General features: G+C 40.8%; 1 protein-coding gene across 1 annotated transcript in view; it reads right to left on the reverse strand.

Moving 5' to 3' along the window:
* Positions 1-765: 765 nt before the first annotated feature.
* The window catches only part of LOC122797688 (squalene monooxygenase-like), a 1,062,766-nt gene continuing 1,045,184 nt past the window's right edge, over positions 766-18,347 (reverse strand). The window contains exon 10 of the mRNA XM_044066224.1: positions 766-2,332. Coding sequence (XP_043922159.1) covers positions 2,140-2,332 — 193 coding nt within the window. The 3' untranslated portion in view covers positions 766-2,139. The remainder of the gene's footprint in view (positions 2,333-18,347) is intronic.

Here is an 18,347-nt window from a genome sequence, read left to right on the forward strand (position 1 = left end):
CACTAGGTATCTTGGCCAGTAAACAATCTCATACTTGTGACATTATTTTGCTGACTCTGCAATGCTTCATGCATGACAACAGTATCAGACAGCCTTTTTCCAAGAATGCATTGCAGAATGAGGTGTATTGTTTCCAAAAAAAAAAGTTTTTGGCTGCATGGAAACCTTCAGGTGCAAAGGTTGACATTGAATAGGCCAGTAAAAAATGCAAGTGCAAAATGGTTGACCCTAGATGATTGTGTTCCAAAGCTTTATTTTCTTCTCAGGTTGAAGATGTCTTTAACATAGTCCAACTGTGAGTCTGCTGACTCTGGAAACCGAGACCATAGATTAAAAAAAAAAAAAAACATCCAGAGGTATAAGAATTGCTAGGCCCATTTCATTATGTATTTCTAATTAAGTTATCTGTGTGATTGTACACCAGCATTATCACATGATTTGCAGTAAGTCAGCTCTCTATAGGTTCATCTCGTGCAGCTCCTTGCTAACATGTAGGAGATGGGAGTGCTGTTGAAGCATAACCCATTGCTTGTTAGGGGGCTTAGCTTTACTCATTCAGGCTAAGTCCTTTTTCCTAATAGGAGGTCCTCATATACTCACTTTGTTCAATGTTTCAGTTGGTCAAACTCTGTTACCTGATATTAAATAAAAATGTACTGGGTTTACTAGTGCTCTGATAGTGGAGATTGCATATCTATGTAAAGCACTATGGTATGTATAATTTTCAATTATGTGAACAGTACAAACGCAACAAAAATACAGATATTGGTGACATAATATGAGTTTTATTGATAGAAGAGCATGTATTAAAATAAAACACTGAAAATAATATGAAATATACTGTGCATTTAATTAATATTATGGACAACAGAGCATAATTTATCAAATCACCTTCGTCCAATGCATTTTCCTGAAAACATCATGCAGCAAAAGTGCTATATTAGATATCAGTAATCTGTTTTTGCAGCAAAAAATCCCTAAAGTGGTGTAGACTTTTGTAAGTGTTACTAATCTGTGCCAATGTCCTCAAGAACTGGACAAGCAGGCATAATTAATTTCGGTACTTACGTATTATCGCAACCGGATTTTGCAACATCTTTTACTTTCTTCACTTTTACTGAAATGGCCTCACTGAAGTGTGATATGGAAGTGTAGACTGGCAGAAAGTCTGTTGGGGATATCGGTGGGGGTTTTAAAAAACTGGTAAGACTTATAATTTTGAGGTGTGTGGGTAGCGTCCTTTAAAGACGTCAAGCATTGAATTCAGCGATCGCAGTGGTTGCATGTGTGTACATATGTTGGGCTGAAAGGAGTGCAGGAGTTAGCTTACGATCTGTGGAATGGATTACTTTGCACTGCAGTTCCTTTTGGTGAAGGACTACTACTTCTTCGGCGTTACCTTTTTGTTTTTTTTGGATGTATGACAGTATTATGAAGGTTAGAAACAGGTTTGGTGGACTTAGGTAGCTTCATCATTGAAACGGCTGATAAATAATACAGGTTTGAAAACAGAGATTTCCTACTTCACAACTACAGCATGTGGAAGGAACACATTTGCAGTAGAATGGGACTCGCTTAACTGACAGGAGATGCTGGCGGTAAAAGAGGAAACCTGTTTTTGAACCTTATTATTTGAGCTGTTTCAATGATAAACCTTCCTAAAAGTATAAACACATTACAGAACACATGCCTCTAACCTTCATAACACTGTAGTGCTACTATTTGACCTTAACAGAAGCAACCAGCATTAACACAAAAATCTGGTTGCGATAATACGTAAGTACCTTAATTTCTTAATGGAATCAAAACATTTGTTTTTCTTAAGATCCAGCTGCTTGTTTTCAGCGATGAGCACTTTCCAGAGGACTGTGCTCAACCAGAGACATATCAACAAATTGTTTTGGTCACGAGCACTTTCTAGGGTAATATGTTCAATGTGATGTGTATCAGAAAATTGTTTTGAACAAGTGTCATGCTGTTAGCAACTCCCTCAAGAAAACCAGTTAACAAACATGAATTCTAATTTTATAGAGATTCTTCCACATAGATTTAGTATTACATACTTTATTTTCAGAACATTGGCTACCATAGTATCTGTAGTCATACAAAATGCTGGTTCTAATCTTTAGTTAACAAACATTAATTATTGTGCTGCTTTATTTCTGAATAGATGAGAGGAATTAAAGCTGCCAGTGAATTGTAAAGCACAACAGTACTCTTGCAGAGACCACGTGGTTTGGCGTACCATAGCTCTGACTTGATGGAAAGGTACATTGCATATAATATAACAGTGGAAAGAGTCTTAATCAATGCAAGTGGCTTTGGTGCTAACCTGGAAAAGTAAAATACAGAAAAGAAAAAAATAAGCTTCAATTCAAATAGTGTTTTCTCAGTTGTCATAAGTTCACATGGTTGATCATTATATAATCATATGTAAATATTTGCCAGTATTCTCTAAAAATTAAATTCTTAGCAATCAAAACAGTTTTGTGCTTTTCTCAGTTCAATAATGATTTTACATTTTTGTGGAGTTCATACGATTCCAAAACAATAGTTCTCAGTGTAAAGGACTTTCTCCCATTTAAGGCCTAACTGTAACAGCAGGCTTACACCAGGCCTGGATTCCAAAAGACTTGCTCTTGGTGTGAATGACTTATGTCAGATTAACTTCATGACCGCAGTCTATATGCCAGGCTTTCTCCTAATTATAACAAAGTACAACAATTACTGAATCCCTCCTAAACATTTTAACCTTTTACTCTCCACAGGGTGTGTACATGATATATTGTGAATAGCCATCATGGTGTCTCTGTACAAGAGTTGTACTGGCACAAACCCTGGTAACTGTCATCCTATTAGCTTCATCAATCTCATCTATAAAATCATGGAATATATCTTGGTCAATCTCATAAGTAAAAACATTGGTGACCTATAATCTCAACCCTAATCAATTCAGTTTGTGAAAGATAGATCCTGTTTCTTTAATCTGGTTGATTTATTTGAAAATGTAATGGGTAACATTAACAAAGGCAATTTTTTCTGTACTTCTTGTCTGGGACTTTCTTAAGTTTTCAATACAGTTCTCCATGTGAGCATTATTATCAAACTCACTAGTTTAAACTTAAACTCCTGCTCATTAGTGAGTTTTAACCTGGGTCTGTTCAAGCACACAGAGTAGGAGCTGACGTTATCCTGGGTGCCCTCCTCTTCAGCATATGCCTTTTTAGTGTGAAAACAGATGGCAAAGGTCTGTGATTAAAAGTTTTGCAGGTGACTGCAAACTGAGCGCTACAGTTGACTCCAGAGTGGACACTTACATCTCCAAAGAGAGGCTGTCAAGAACCAACATTTTGTAGACCAGTTACAGCATTCATCATTAAGTGCATTCTGTTATTTATTCTGCCTTTGCCAAATGGTTCAAGAAGTAGCTGCAAAGAGGTCAACAAACAAATGAACATAAATAAATGCCAAAATATACTGCTGTTGTGTTTGGGAAATAGGTCTATTTTACTGACTACTACATAAACTGGACTCCTCATAAGACTGACACTCTCATTGGAGGTCTAGTTACCTGCATCAGCCTTGAGCAGTGCTTCGATCATCATGTATAAGCTATAATTAGGAAATTCTTCTACCTTGTGTAATTAATTAGCAAAGGAATATCCTCTGGTTTCAAGCATGCCATATTCCCCCTTTATTCTTCCATCTTTAGACTAATTATAAAATGCAGCACACTGTTTAGAATACATATGTCAAACACTTTGCCCAACTAGAATTGCTGCAACATTTTGTAACTAACAAAAAACAATATCTATATATATATTGTACTTGCTGCTTTGGAATAGTGATATCTACTTTGCCTTCTGAGCTATGAAAAATCTTTGCCTATTAGACTTCATCTACCTCAGGTATACCCTCCAAACTCAAACACACTGGGTTGTATGGTGAGGCTGTTTCTGGTCATGCAGATCACTTGCTTAGTAAGATGCTATGAACCCATGAACCTATGCAGCCTGATTACCAGATGCATTTCTGAGAGTATATCTTGTGGGTTGTTTCTCATTTTTTTTTGCCTGATAAGTTGAGTGGGCCTCATTTTTAGGCATAACTGAAGTAGATGGCACCCTGACCTCAGTTTTACATAAGGGCTGTGGTGCTGGAGTCTGAGAAGTAAGAAGGGGAATAGTCTGCTGCTTAATGTTTCACTGAAGATGAGAATATATACACATTTCCATCTGTTTCACCTCTAAACTATATCATTTTCTGAGAAACAGAGTTTTATCTGAAGACATGTTTAAACTAGGGTAATATGCAAACTGTTCTTCCAAGAGGAGGAAGTGGTTATCATATACCTCTCAACCTTCCATCTTCAGAATGCTGAACACTACTTCTATTAATGTGGAACAAATTGACAAAATGTGGTACACTTACTAACAACTTACTAATAAATTTAACTAGGAAGGTCAAAAAATGATTAGGATTTATTTTTTTTATTTACAAAGGGTTCCTTTGATGAATCAATATAATTCAGTGTTATTTACTATGGATATCAGTTAAATAATTCTTATTACTCTATGTGGGATGGGCTCTTTTAATATGGAACAGTGAGGAATATAGGCATCTTTAGACACAAAATGAGAAATATTTCTTGTAATGAGGTACACTTGAGAGGTATAGTAGTCATATGTTAGACAAGCAAACTGAGCCGCAAACCAGCTTGCCTGTTCTTTCTCACGCATACAATATTACTGGGCACAGAGTTAAGCATCTCGACAATCATGGTGAGCATCCAGATGATTAGGCAAGTATTATATGGCCCCAAAACCTACCTGTGTTGTGTAAGTCCCATACAGTTGATTATGGGATGGTGGATTTAACAGCAGGTCCATCAAAGAAGGCAGTGTTTTTGGTGTATTCTGCCATTAGACATGGAAGCCAGGGTCGTAGGTATTGAAAACGGAGAGACCTCATCCTTCCTGCCATTATGAGTTTTTTTACCAAAACTGTCAGTGTTATCCCTTACAACCAGCAAAAAATAAGTAATAAAAAGTAACAGGTAAAACACCAGGCACAGGATTCCCAAGCACTTCAAAAGCCACAGCAGTCCACTCAATGTATATTGAAAAAACGAGCAGTATTTTATTCACATCCAAAACTCCATAAGAGTTAGCGCTTTCGTCTACTGCACCATAGAGTTCATCAGAATCAATAAAAAGACATTCACCACTGATATTTATACCATTTTCAGGCCAATTAATTCATTAGCTTAAAGCAACAGTAACAATCTCCCATGTGAGTTCCAGTTTAAATAAAAAAAACTGCGTATATAAAACACTAAAACTTATAAATAAACAATATAAATAACCATTGTTGTTCATAAAAACTGTTAAAAATATTAAAAATATTAAAAACCTAATAGCAATGAACATGTTTTTATGCTGTAAACTTGTGTTCCTGCAATAAATATACTATAAGATGTTCTAATGCCAAGCTGAAGCTTAATCTATATACAATACATGCATAATAATGTGACATATTTATAACAATGATACACTCACACTTATTGTTATATCTACTATTGTTTCAATTCCAGCAAAGGTGTAATAGTAATGTTATCTTTAATACCAGGGGCTGGTTCACCTTCATTCTAACTGATGGGTTCGGAGACGAACATCGGCTTCGATTTGGCCAAATAGCAAAGCTCGAGGTCTCTAACAGCATGAGGCCAAGCCCTATCCCACAATGCACCTCTACATTCCCCAGATCTAGTTTGCTGCTGCAACTGATCTGGTGTTCTTTACAGTTCTTGGCCATTTTCAGAATAGATAAGTGTGATTTTCTTAAAATTTTACCTCTTTCTCTCAGTTATTGTAGGTTAAGATATTAGTACTGACAGTGCTTTGCTTGTTGTCCATTTGGACATATATCAAGTTGGATAGTTTTTCCTTTCTTAGAGTGTTAAGATATTTGGGCATGGTCCTGTTATTTTAGTTGGCTGTTGGCCTTTTGTTGATTACTACATTGCTCTATCCCAGCCTGGTTAGGCTCGCTGCAGTTTTTTTGCATTTTTCCTTTATTAGCCGGTTAGGCTTTTGGCCATTTTCTTGGCTGTTTTGTGTTCAGCTTTGAGGCTTTTGCTTATACTGTTAGCCAGTTAGGCTTTTAGCAGTAGTTATTGCTGCCATTTTCATAGCCAATTAGGCATATATATATATATGTATATATATATATATATATATATATATATATATATATATATATATATATATATATTTGTTTCTTGGATAGAGCTGTTATTTGGACCAGTATGTCAGAGAAGGCTAAATTGGAAATTAAAAAGTGTCCCAAATGCAGTCAAAAAATGTCAGTCATGGATGGTCATTCCACATGTGTGTACTGTCTGGGTGAGGTACACTTGCAGGAGGTTTGCTCCATTTGTCATGGCTTTAGCTCCAGGGTTTTAGCCGAGAGAAAACATAAGTTGGTTGAATGGGGCTTAATTAAGTCAGCCTTCCAGATGGATTTGGATTCTCCTTCCAGTCAACCAAAACTATCTTCTCCTGCCTCGTCATCTGGTTCAGCTCCGAAGGGCTCTTCAGTTCCAAAGACATCGAAGAAGGCCACTGTCTCAGCTCCAGTACCATCAGAACTGACTGTTCCATTTGCTGGCAGGAGCCGGTCCCCAGTTCTAGAACTGGTATCGTCTACCTTGAGGTCTCCGATTCTGCGATCACCAACTCCATCGGTGGTCTCCTCTCGGGCTTCCAGACTCTCTGATTCAGATGTGGACTGAGTGGTGCGAAGACTTTTACAGGACCCTGCACTTGCAAAAATTCTGTTGGTTTTGACTCTCGCAGCTTCGGAACCAACAAAGTCCTCTCCTATTGTTGTTGTTGCTCCCCCTCCGACTCGAACTGAGACTTCGGAGCAGGAGGAGGCCAGTCACTCATTGGTGGAGCTGTTGGTACCAACACTCACTTCTGAGCTGTCAGTACCGGCCACCCTGATATCCTCTGCTCCGGTGGTGGAATCTGGGAGCCGACACTCTCCTGTCGGCTCCGGGGGGGGGGGGTGAACCGATATGTTGGTTCCGATTCTTCCTCTTGGGGCGTCGGCACAGATGAGTTTGGCTCCTACCTTGGGCTCGGAGCTGGCGGTTCTATGCGGGAAGAGTCCTTGGTGTCTTCGGACCCAGGTGCTTCTTTGCATTGGAGCCGTGGGGCTTTCAATGCCATGAGGAGGGCTTTTTCCCCTCGGTCTTCCACAACCTCTGACATGGTCACCTCCTCCCGGAAAGCACCTGCTTCTTCTCCACTTCCATAGGTTCACCGTAAGTCCAGGGACCCAGAGCCTCAGGATGCCCCTTTGGGGGAACCCTGCTCTTCCGAGACCTCCCCAGAGATTTCCACTGAGGAGGTCCCTTGGAAGAGATTATGTAAGAGGAGACATCTGGATTCCCCTCAGGAATCCATCATGTTCGACACCAATTTGGAGGAATCAGAAGGGTCCCCAGGTCCCCCTCTGAGGATATCTCCTTCGATGATATCCCTGAGATCCTCAAGGAGAGAGGAGACTAGCAGCCCCAAAACCCTACCGAGGATGAATTGGTGCTCCTGAAGGCTTTCAGGTCCCGACCCTCCACCTCTTGGGTGTCTCCACCCTTTGATGAGTTGGTGGCTCTATTATCTCGAAGGGCATGGGAGTCACCAGATTCAATGGAGCCTGTTCCTAGAAGGCCAAACAAGTAGATTTCAGCACCCCATGATAAGGCTTTTTTGTCTAAACCCATACCTGTTGATGCCATGGTGGTGGTGGTGGCAGCCACTAAAACAGAGATGTCAGAGACTTCTACATCTGTCCATCCTCCTAACAGAAAGTCTAGGATAATGGACAGATTCAGGAAGCGCATGTTCAGTTCTACGACCTTTGCACTTTGGTCATTGAACTATCTGACCCACTTCATACGTCTGCAGAGAGATCTCCTTAAGGAGCTTGGAGATACTCTCCAGGATGCCTTAGCCGGCTCTGTGGTGGACAAGTTGACATCTCAGCTTGCTACCCTCATTTCCATCATAAACTCTTCCATGTGCCGCATGTCTTACGCAGCTAATGGAATGAGTAGGGCTGTGGGTACAGGAATTGCTTTGCAAAGACATTCCTGTATGCACTTATGTTCTTTTGCGGAACCTTTTAAGTCATCATTTGTGAATGCCCCTTTTGATGGTTCCTCCTTATTTGGACCAAAAGTCAAAGCGACCCTCACCAGATGTGAGCAAGACGGTAAGACTCTTATCTGCCACTGGAGTCTGTTTGTCTACCCCTACTAGACCTTATCCCAAAGGTCAACGGGGTGGGAAAATGTGATTCTGTGAGACTCAAGGAGCCTTTCCAAACTCTCAAGATGAAGCCTCTTCTAGGGGCAGAGGGGGAGGCAATGGTGGAAGATGACACCCACATGGTAGAGGGGGTCCACAGAACCAGGGTGACAGGGATCCATTCCTTGGAAAACCCTAACAGTAGTCATGAAAGGAGGCCTGTCTGTCCTGCTCTGGAGGCAGTCGAGGGACATTTGTCTTTATACCTAGGTGCCTGACTAAATATCTCACAAGACTGATGGGTACAAAATGTTATATCCAGAGGATATTCTGTTAGGGAAAATGTATAACTGCAATGCAATATGTAGGCTTAGTGTATTAAAATGTATAACTGCAATATGCAGGTTTAGTGTATTAAGGGTTAAAAGGAGTTAATACATTTATTCAGCTTATTCTGTGTGAAAATATGCAGCTGCTAGAAGCTCTGAAAAGAGAACAATGGATGTCTGTAAATCCACCATGGTCAGCAGAAAGTGTATTGAGGCCAGAACTGTACCTTGAATGTATCATACCAGAACTAGAGAAAGAATTGTGAGAAACTAAGGGAAGCTGAAACAAACTCAAGGCCAGGTTGTTTTTCTCAAAAAACATGTTTTTGCAAGACAGCAATTATTTGACCATGTCAGCAGCAAATCTAATAATGGCATCTTTTTGTGAACTTGTAGAAAACTGTATAAAAACTGTAGGCTGAACTATGGAAAATCAGACAAACCTTGTACCTACATGCTTTGTCTCCTTGCTGCAAGTAATAAAGGGTGCCTTGCTTGAACCTAACGTGCATTGATCTTTGTGTTTTCCTTTACAGATTGGTCCTTCAGACCGGAAACCCTCTCTTCACCTCGGATCAGACGGCCAGGTGGCTGAAACCGTATGGGGAAGAAACAAAATCGGTTCTTCTTATATGTAAAGTCCTCCAACTGAATTGTCGTCAAAAGAGGCCAGCTACTTTCTGATCTGTGACTGAAGGACGGGTTTTCCGAGAATCAGCGATCAATCACGTGGGCTCAGGTAAGGTGAATCTACTTTTTTTTCCTGTTTTAGGATCAGGGACTAGATGTGTATTGTTTTTTGTCAGATTTTATTTTTCTTACAGTCAGGGATAAGAAAGGTACTGTCTTGTCATAGATCAGGAGAAACAGAATAAGTAGACTTTAGGTAGTCATTCTGTAGAGACTATAACAAAATCCATGGTATACGTTAAAACTAGAGAATCAAGGTGAAATTACGTAACAATCAAAGGTAAGGGAAAATGGCTAATAACTGTGCAAAAACACTCCGAGACCCACCGTTAACGGAAGATACCAAATATATGCAATCACAGCGCGCAGACAATGTTAGATACTTTTCAAAATGGGTTATTAAATACAAATTTGACAGAAAATTGGAAAAATTCTCACTCATCAAACTTATTAAACAACTTAAAACTGATTCTAAAGGTCAGGTGAAAAAGCAACGACAGTTAGGAATTCCCCAGGCACACAGGTGGCTGGAGGAAGTAAACCATAGGGACCAAAAGAACAAGGATTCAAAAACAATGTTTTTAAATAGGGAGGATAACAACCTAGTAATAGCAACAGCACCTCCGCCTCCCCCTCCCTTACCAGAATATGGAGTGAATAGACAGGTAGATCCACCTCCACTATATCCTGTGGTCACTGAGGATAGGGACGCTATAAAACTAAAACTAGTTAAAATAAGGGATCCCATTGAAACTAGGTCCCAAACAAAAGCAGGTAATCGGGAGTCATGGCAGAAATTTAAAGACACACAACCTGCGGGAGAAGAAGAAGAGGAAATATGTCCACTCATAGAAGTACCAAACCCTCAGGCTGGGCAGGATAATCAGGATCCAACCATCTTAGTATACAGACCCTGGACTCCGGAAGACATCTGGAAAGCTACAGAAGGGATTCCCCATCCGAAAATTAATTTTAGAAAATTCTCAGATGAATTACAAGGAATGAGGCTAAGTTATCATTTAAACGGGGAAGAAATAGAAAGGATAGTTCGACAAATTGTAGGGCCAGACTGGTGCATGATTTGTGGCAATTGGAATCCTCGTGATGGTGAACAAAAACCCCTTCCTCATAGCAGTGCAGATTTAGACGCTAGAGTAAAAGGACTTACAGACCGCATCTCTGAAAAATGGAAACCTAGGGCAGACTGGACATGCATTAATCAATGCATCCAACAGGAGGGTGAGACAGTTGACCAATATTTCACTAGGCTACTGGAATGTTTTAATAACCACTGTGGGATGCAGATCCCCGAAGACCAAAAACAAGATTCCCCATATGAGCAGCAGTTGAAAAACACATTTTTGAAAGGCAGTAGTGCACCTATAAGCAGTTTCATTACAAAACATATGGTTGATCATCGAACTAGCAGGCTACAATCACTACTCTTATATGCTACACATGCTGAAAGGCATTTCAATAGCAAAAAGAAAAAGAAGGCTCAAGTATTTTCTGTAGAGGATGGAGAGGAAGTTTATGTAGTACACCCCGAAAAGAAGGGCAGGAAAAATGCACAGGGAGGTAGGCAGTCTGATCAATGATCAGAAGACTTTGAAGGACGCAAAAAAAGGGGTGAATGTTTCAAATGTGGTAAAAAGGGACATTTGGCAAGGGATTGCAAGGAAAAATAAGAAAGCAACTACGGAAGACAAGGAGGGTGAAGACTGACTATATGATAGTCAGGAATCATTAGAAGGGGCTAGTGCAGAAAGGACAAATGAGAATGTGAAAAGGGAAATAGAGGAAATACAGGGAATTGATGATAGTGAAGGAGAAAATGAAGTACTAGACTTGACTTTATTGAGCTTGGAGCTCTACTTAGCAGATACTAAACCAGAAGTTATACTTTCGGTTGAAGGCAGGGAAGTCAAATTTTTGTGCGACTCAGGGGCATCACGAACCATGATACACCCCTCCAAATTGCCAGAAAACTCAGAATCATCCGACTATATATTAGTCAAAGCAGCTAATGGGCAGCTATATCGGGAGCCCCTCTCCCGCAATATTACAATAACTGATCCTGTTTCAGGACTAACACAGAAAAGTAAGATTGTAGTTTCTGCAAAGTGCCCAGTGAATCTCTTGGGCAGGGATCTCATGCAGTTATTTGGTATAGCAGTAGTCCCAACCATGCAGGGAATGGAAGCACAGTGACAAACTGACACCTTTATGGTGCAATTGGGGGGTGAAATATTTTATTGGTATAGTCAGGATTTGGTCACAACTGGTCCGGGGACTGTGACCAAGGAGCTGATGAACATAGCCATCAGTAAGTTTCCCTCCCTCGACATTGATAAACAACACCTGTTACATTGTTACCTATATTTTTGTAATACACCAGGATCCAATAAGGAATATGAAGAAAAATTATTTAAGAACCATACAAATAGATTGGTACTGCGTAACCTGTACTGGAACACAGAAGGGAATAGTGTAGTCAGCTGTTCGCTGCCTCAGGAATTTTTAACACTTTATAAATCTAATCGATTACCACGTTAGCCTGTCCAAGAATAAAAATATACAGTGGGCAGACCTAGGGGAGAAAGCCACAAAATGGGAGAAACAAACAGAACTGGAACTGTCAGGACAGGGAATACAAGTACAGAAATTGAATTGGGTGACACAGACCAACCCAGGCGTGCATCTGCATTCTCTCGAAGACAGCTGATGGACACTCCTACTGAAGGAGGAAGAAAACGCCTTGCGAGATGTACCAGAGATTCTCTGGTCAACAGGGAAATCAGATGTAGGACTTATCCGTATGACAGGGCCAGTTAATATTACACCAAAATCAGCATTTAGACCACAGAAAAGACAATACCCCCTAAGGAAAGATGCAGAGGCAGGGATAAAACCTGTCATAGCAGCATTACTTAAGGGAGGGGTACTAGTGGAATCTCCCGATTCTCTGTGTAATACACCTTTATTTCCAGTTAAAAAAGCCAATGGAGAATGGCGTATGGTCCAGGATTTGCAAGCTGTGAATGATGCAGTAATACCAAGGGCACCCATAGTGCCAGATCCACACACTCTGTTAAATGACTTAAAACCTCAACAAAAGTATTTCTCTGTGGTGGGTATTAGTAACGCATTTTTTTCAATACTGATACACCCAGATAGCCAGTATTGGTTTGCATTCACATTTCAGGGAAAAAGATACACATATATGTGACTACCACAGGGATATTGTGAGAGCCCTATGATATTCTCACAGGAAATGTCAAGTAACTTGGCAAGGTTTAATCCACCAAAGGGTAGTCAGATTTTACTTTATGTTGATGACATTTTGTTAGCGGCCCCCACCCTGCAGGATTGTAGGGAAGATACAGTAGCACTTCTACGATTCTTAGCCACTGAGGGACATAAAGTAAACAAAGACAAACTGCAGCTCTGGAAAAAACAGGTGAAGTACCTAGGATATGTGATATTCAAGGAAGGTAGATCATTAGATGAGGACAGAAAAGTGGCAATCTTGCAGGCACCAAAGCCTACCACCAAGAAGGAAATGATGTCCTTCTTGGGAACGACTAATTTTTGTTGAAGCTGGATTCCAAACTATGCCTTGGAATCTGCTCCCTTAACTGACCTTATGTATAAGACACCCATGGCAGCACAAGATTTGTTACAATGGACATCAGAAGCAGAATCGGCTTTTTGTAAACTAAAACAATTAATAGCATCCTCTCTAGTTCTGGGATTACCAAATTATCATAAACGTTTTTTCCAGACTGTAGATTGCAAGCAGGGTTATATGACATCAGTACTAACACAGCAACATGGGGATAAGCAACGTCCCATTGCTTACTATTCATCACAGCTGGACCCAGTGGCACAGTCACTACCCCACTGTGTCCAGACAGTTGTTGCAGCTGCAATGGCGGTACAGGCATCAGCTTCAGTAGTTTTGTTCCACCCCCTCACTTTGAGGGTACCCCATGCAGTCGCAATTATCTTGTTGCAAGAAAAGGTGGCATTTCTTTCCCCTGCTAGGCATCTCTCCTGCATGACTATATTATTGAGCCAACCTCATATGACAATTGAACAATGCACGACTTTGAACCCTTCTACTCTGCTACCAACCCCTGCAGACGGCACAACGCACTGCTGCCTGCAGGTAATTGAGCAAAAGACACTACCTAGAAAAGATCTCACAGATGTCCCCTTGGATAATGCAGAGGTGACATACTACGTGGATGGCTCGTGCAAAAGGGGCCCTGCAGGACAGAACCTAGTAGGATATGCAGTAGTCTCTGATACTGAAGTTATAGAAGCAAAATCTTTACCGCACCATTTATCTGCACAGGCAGCAGAATAGATTGCCCTGACATGGGCATGTACTTTAGCAAAGGGTAAATGTGTAAAAATTTTTACTGATAGCCAGTACGCTTTCTCCACTGTACATGTGTTTGCACAACAGTGGGAAAACCGGGGAATGATAACATCTACTGGCAAACCTATAAATCACGCACAGTTTATTTTAGATCTTTTAGAATCTATTCAGTTACCTCAGAAGGTGGCCATTTGCAAATGTGCAGCTCACACCAAGCAACAAGATAGGATTTCAAAAGGTAATGCAAAAGCTGATACAGCTGCAAAACAAGCAGCTACAGAGATATTTCTTTTAAATGAGGAATTACAACCCTCTGAAACTTTGAATCTGGATATGTTAAAAACAATGCAGACACTACGCAAGCTGAAAAGCAACGATGGATAAAGCGAGGAGCAGTCCTCGAAAATGGGCTATACATCTCTAAGGAAGGGAAACCAATACTACCCTCTAATTTGTTCTGTTATGCGGCATTGTTGAGCCATGGGCAGTGCCATGTCTCAACAGGGGGGATGATACAGCTGGTGAACCAACTGTTCACAACGTATGGATTTACAAACTATTCTAAAAAATTTTGTTTAATGTGTCAGATTTGTAACAAACACCATGCACAGGGGGTGATAAAGCCCAAGCAAGGGAGTTTTCCCACACCACCATATCCGTTTTACACTATCTGTATGGATTTCATAGAATTGAATAAATGTGAGAATAAGAAGTATTGCCTTGTCATTATAGATATGTTTTCCAGATGTGTGGAAGCCTTTCCAACCAAAAACCCAGATGCAGCTGCAGTGGCAAAACTACTTGTTAAGGAAATTATTCCTAGGTTCGGCATTCCGGAGAGAATCTATAGTGACAATGGTACACACTTTGTAAATCAAACCATACAACAGCTGAGTAAGTTTTTTGGTATTTCTTTAAAAAATCATTGTGCATATCATCCGCAGTCTGCGGGGCTGGTTGAAAGACATAATAGTATACTGAAAAGCAAACTGAGGAAATTGATAGCTGAGACAGGGAAAACCTGGCTGTACTGTTTACCCCTGGCACTGTTGAACATGAGAACCGTCCCTACAGCAAAAGGACTGACTCCTTTCGAGAAGCTGTATGAGAGGGCTTATTACACACCCCAGTGGAAACCTCTCATGTCATTAGACCAGGAAGCTGATTTTATGTTAGCTGAATATATGAAAAAGTTGTTGAGTTCTAAACATCTGTTGCAGTTTAATTCTGTTTCAGGTCAAAAATAAACCGAAACATCGGAAGTGGCAGTGACGCCAGGAGACTGGGTATGGATTAAAATCATGAAGCGAAAGAACTGGGCATCGCCAAAGTGGGAAGGTCATTGCCAGGTGCTTCTTTCAACACCTACTGCAGTCAAAATAGCAGAGCGAGCTTCGTGGATACGTCTGACACACTGCAAGTTGGTGAAGAACATTAAGCTGGACAAAGACCTTACCTCTCCATCGGGACCCTAAGCACAAAAGTCTGGCTACAAAGGGGAGTCAGATCAATAGGAACTGATCCATCTCAAACCCAGTGAAGCAATCATCGGTGCTAAGGTCCTATAGGGCAAAGAGTAAGATCATGTGTCCTGGGCGAAGGTGACGGAAGCAAGAAAGATCCAAATGCATCTGTTTGGAAGAACCGGAGAGAACAGGAATGTAGAACAACCATTTCCACAGAAATATTGCATGACCATCCTGTTGACTGTATTGGTAACAATAATCTTTTTATTGTGGCCATTTCTCTTCTCAGCCACACAAGTAGAATGAAGTAAACGTGCAAAGTGGCACCCACATTTCAATACTTATCAGGCTATTAAGCACACTTATGCAGACACCCTCACTATCTCCAATTGCTGGGTCTGTGCAGCTATTCCTACTGCACATGGAGGAATACCCTTAATACAGATTCCCTTAAATATGAATCAAACCTGGTAAGTACTATTGAAGCATGCAGTGAATGTGACATTGATTAAATGAGTGACCCTATTTTTACCCAAGGCAAAAACAGGAACAGTATGCTTTCAAAACTACGGAAAAACAGAAGTTGGAAATAGCACCTGTAATATGACAGTGATACATCACTGTACCTGGAATTCCTGCACCACAACAAATGAAGGCCAGCAATTACAGGTTGGCAATAGCAGTGACTTTACTGAAAGGAAGAAAACGGTTGATGAAAATCAAATCGTGTATGGTAAAATGTTCTGGGCTATGACCCAACAAAAGCCCAGTAACTATAAAATCGGCAACATCTCAGTCACAATTCCTGACTGCTACTTCATGTGTGGTGATAGAGCATATGAATGGCTACCAGGCAACTGGTCTGGAAGCTGTTTTCTGGCATATCTGATTCCAGCAATACGACATATATCGACACTACCCCAGGGGAAAATTTGAAATGTTCGAGAAATCAAGAAACCCGCTAATCCGGTGGGACAAGTTGATGCATCCTGGATATATCACCATGATCTAGCCCATGTGAGTAATAAAGGTCTGTCGCACATGGATCTGGGTGATGACCTCATATCCTGGGCGGGCATAATACCAGCATACGGAGCAGTAAAATCGATCTGGGAGCTGAGAAAACTATCCAAACTTCTTGAGACAATGAGTAATGCGACTTTTTCTGCCCTAGAATTGGTGACTGATGAACTCACAGCCATGAGGACAGTGGTGCTTCAAAATCGCATGGCTCTCGACTTCACCCTAGCGGTGAAAGGAAGGTTGTGTGCCTTAATCCAGGAGGAGTTCTGTTTGTTTATTCCTGACAACAAGCATGAAATAGACAGCCATCTCGAAATAATTCAGCAAGTGTCGGCCATGACCAAACCAGGACCGAATCCATTGACAGACTTTTTCCAAAAATGGTTCGGGGGTTGGGGCAGCATCTTGATGAACATTCTGATTGCCATCTGTGTAGGGGCAGCCTTACTGATGGTGTGTGGATGCTGCTGCATCCCCTGTATAAAAGGACTAGTTGAAAATTTCATAGACGCTTCAATTGCAAAGACTTTATATCAGAATGTTGAGTTAGAGGTATTGATTAAAAGCTGAAGAAATACTTTCACAAGCTTGAATTGAATGACTCTCTAACTGCAAATCCTGAGTGGGAAATGGTTAAGGAAAGAAAAACTGTTTATGCTTGTTTTGTAAGTCAAATAAAGTATTAAAAGGGGGGAAATGTTAGGAAAATGTATAACTGCAATGCAATATGTAGACTTAGTGTATTAAAATGTATAACTGCAATATGCAGGTTTAGTGTATTAAGGGTTAAAAGGAGTTAATACATTTATTCTGCTTATTCTGTGTGAAAATATGCAGCTGCTAGAAGCTCTGAAAAGAGAACAATGAATGTCTGTAAATCCACCATGGTCAGCAGAAAGTGTATTGAGGCCAGGACTGTACCTTGAATGTATAATATCAGAACTAGAGAAAGAATTGTGAGAAGCTAAGGGAAGCTGAAACAAACTCAAGGCCAGGTTGTTTTTCTCAAAAAACATGTTTTTGCAAGACAGCAATTATTTGACCATGTCAGCAGCAAATCTAATAATAGCATCTTTCTGTGAACTTGTAGAAAACTGTATAAAAACTGTAGGCTGAACTATGGAAAATCGGACAAACCTTGTACCTACATGCTTTGTCTCCTTGCTGCAAGTAATTAAGGGTGCCTTGCTTGAACCTAACATGCATTGATCTTTGTGTTTTCCTTTACATATTCCATCCCTTTTCACTCCCATCCCAGACCAACAAAAGGAATCCCAGATGTTCCACCCAGTCTATGGGATGTGACATCCGTAGAGGTCCAGAAACTATTGCAAAAAAGAGTCATCCAGTCAGTCCCAGCAGACCAGCAAGGATCCAGAACTTACTCAAGGTTCTTTTTGGTACCTAAGAAGACAGGGGACTGGAGACCTATTCTGGACCTCAGCAGACTCAACAAATATGTGGTGAAGACAAAGTTCCAGATGATCACGCTTCAGTCCATTCTCCCATTTCTAGGGAAGGATGATTGGATGTGCTCTATAGATCTCCAGGATGCATACTACCATATCAAAATGGCCAGGCCATCCAGGCATCATTTGCACTTCCATCTGGGAGCCAGTCATTTCCAGATTCAGGCCCTGCCCTTTGGTCTCACTACAGCCCCCAGAGTATTCACCAAATGCAAGGCGGTGGTCATGGCTCACTTGAGATATTCAGGAATCCAGGTTTTTCCTTACTTTGATGACTGGCTCCTTACCACCTCCACCAGACATCAGTTTATTTGGGCAAGGGATGCTACCATGGATCTATGCTCAGAGCTGGGCATTACGATAAATTTAGAAAAGTCTGCCTTATTGCCATTGCAGCATAGTCTTTATAGGAGCAGATTTAGATATGGTCAGCATGTCCCTGAAGCTCCCTCCTAAAAGAGTGTTTGTCCTCCAGCAACAAATTGTGGATCGCCTATCAAAATGAAAAGCACCAGCATTACAGATTTTCAAACTGCTCGGCACTATGGCAGCAGTGATTATTGCAATAACCCTTGCGAGATCTCACATGCGAATTCTTCAGTGGCTGCTATTCACACAATGGACATTCCAGGAGTTACCCTTGAATAATCTGTTTTTTATTACCGAAT

This window comes from Protopterus annectens, chromosome 3.part1 (assembly GCF_019279795.1).
Source record: "Protopterus annectens isolate FY-2018-M chromosome 3.part1, PAN1.0, whole genome shotgun sequence".
In the NCBI taxonomy this organism is placed as follows: domain Eukaryota; kingdom Metazoa; phylum Chordata; order Ceratodontiformes; family Protopteridae; genus Protopterus; species Protopterus annectens.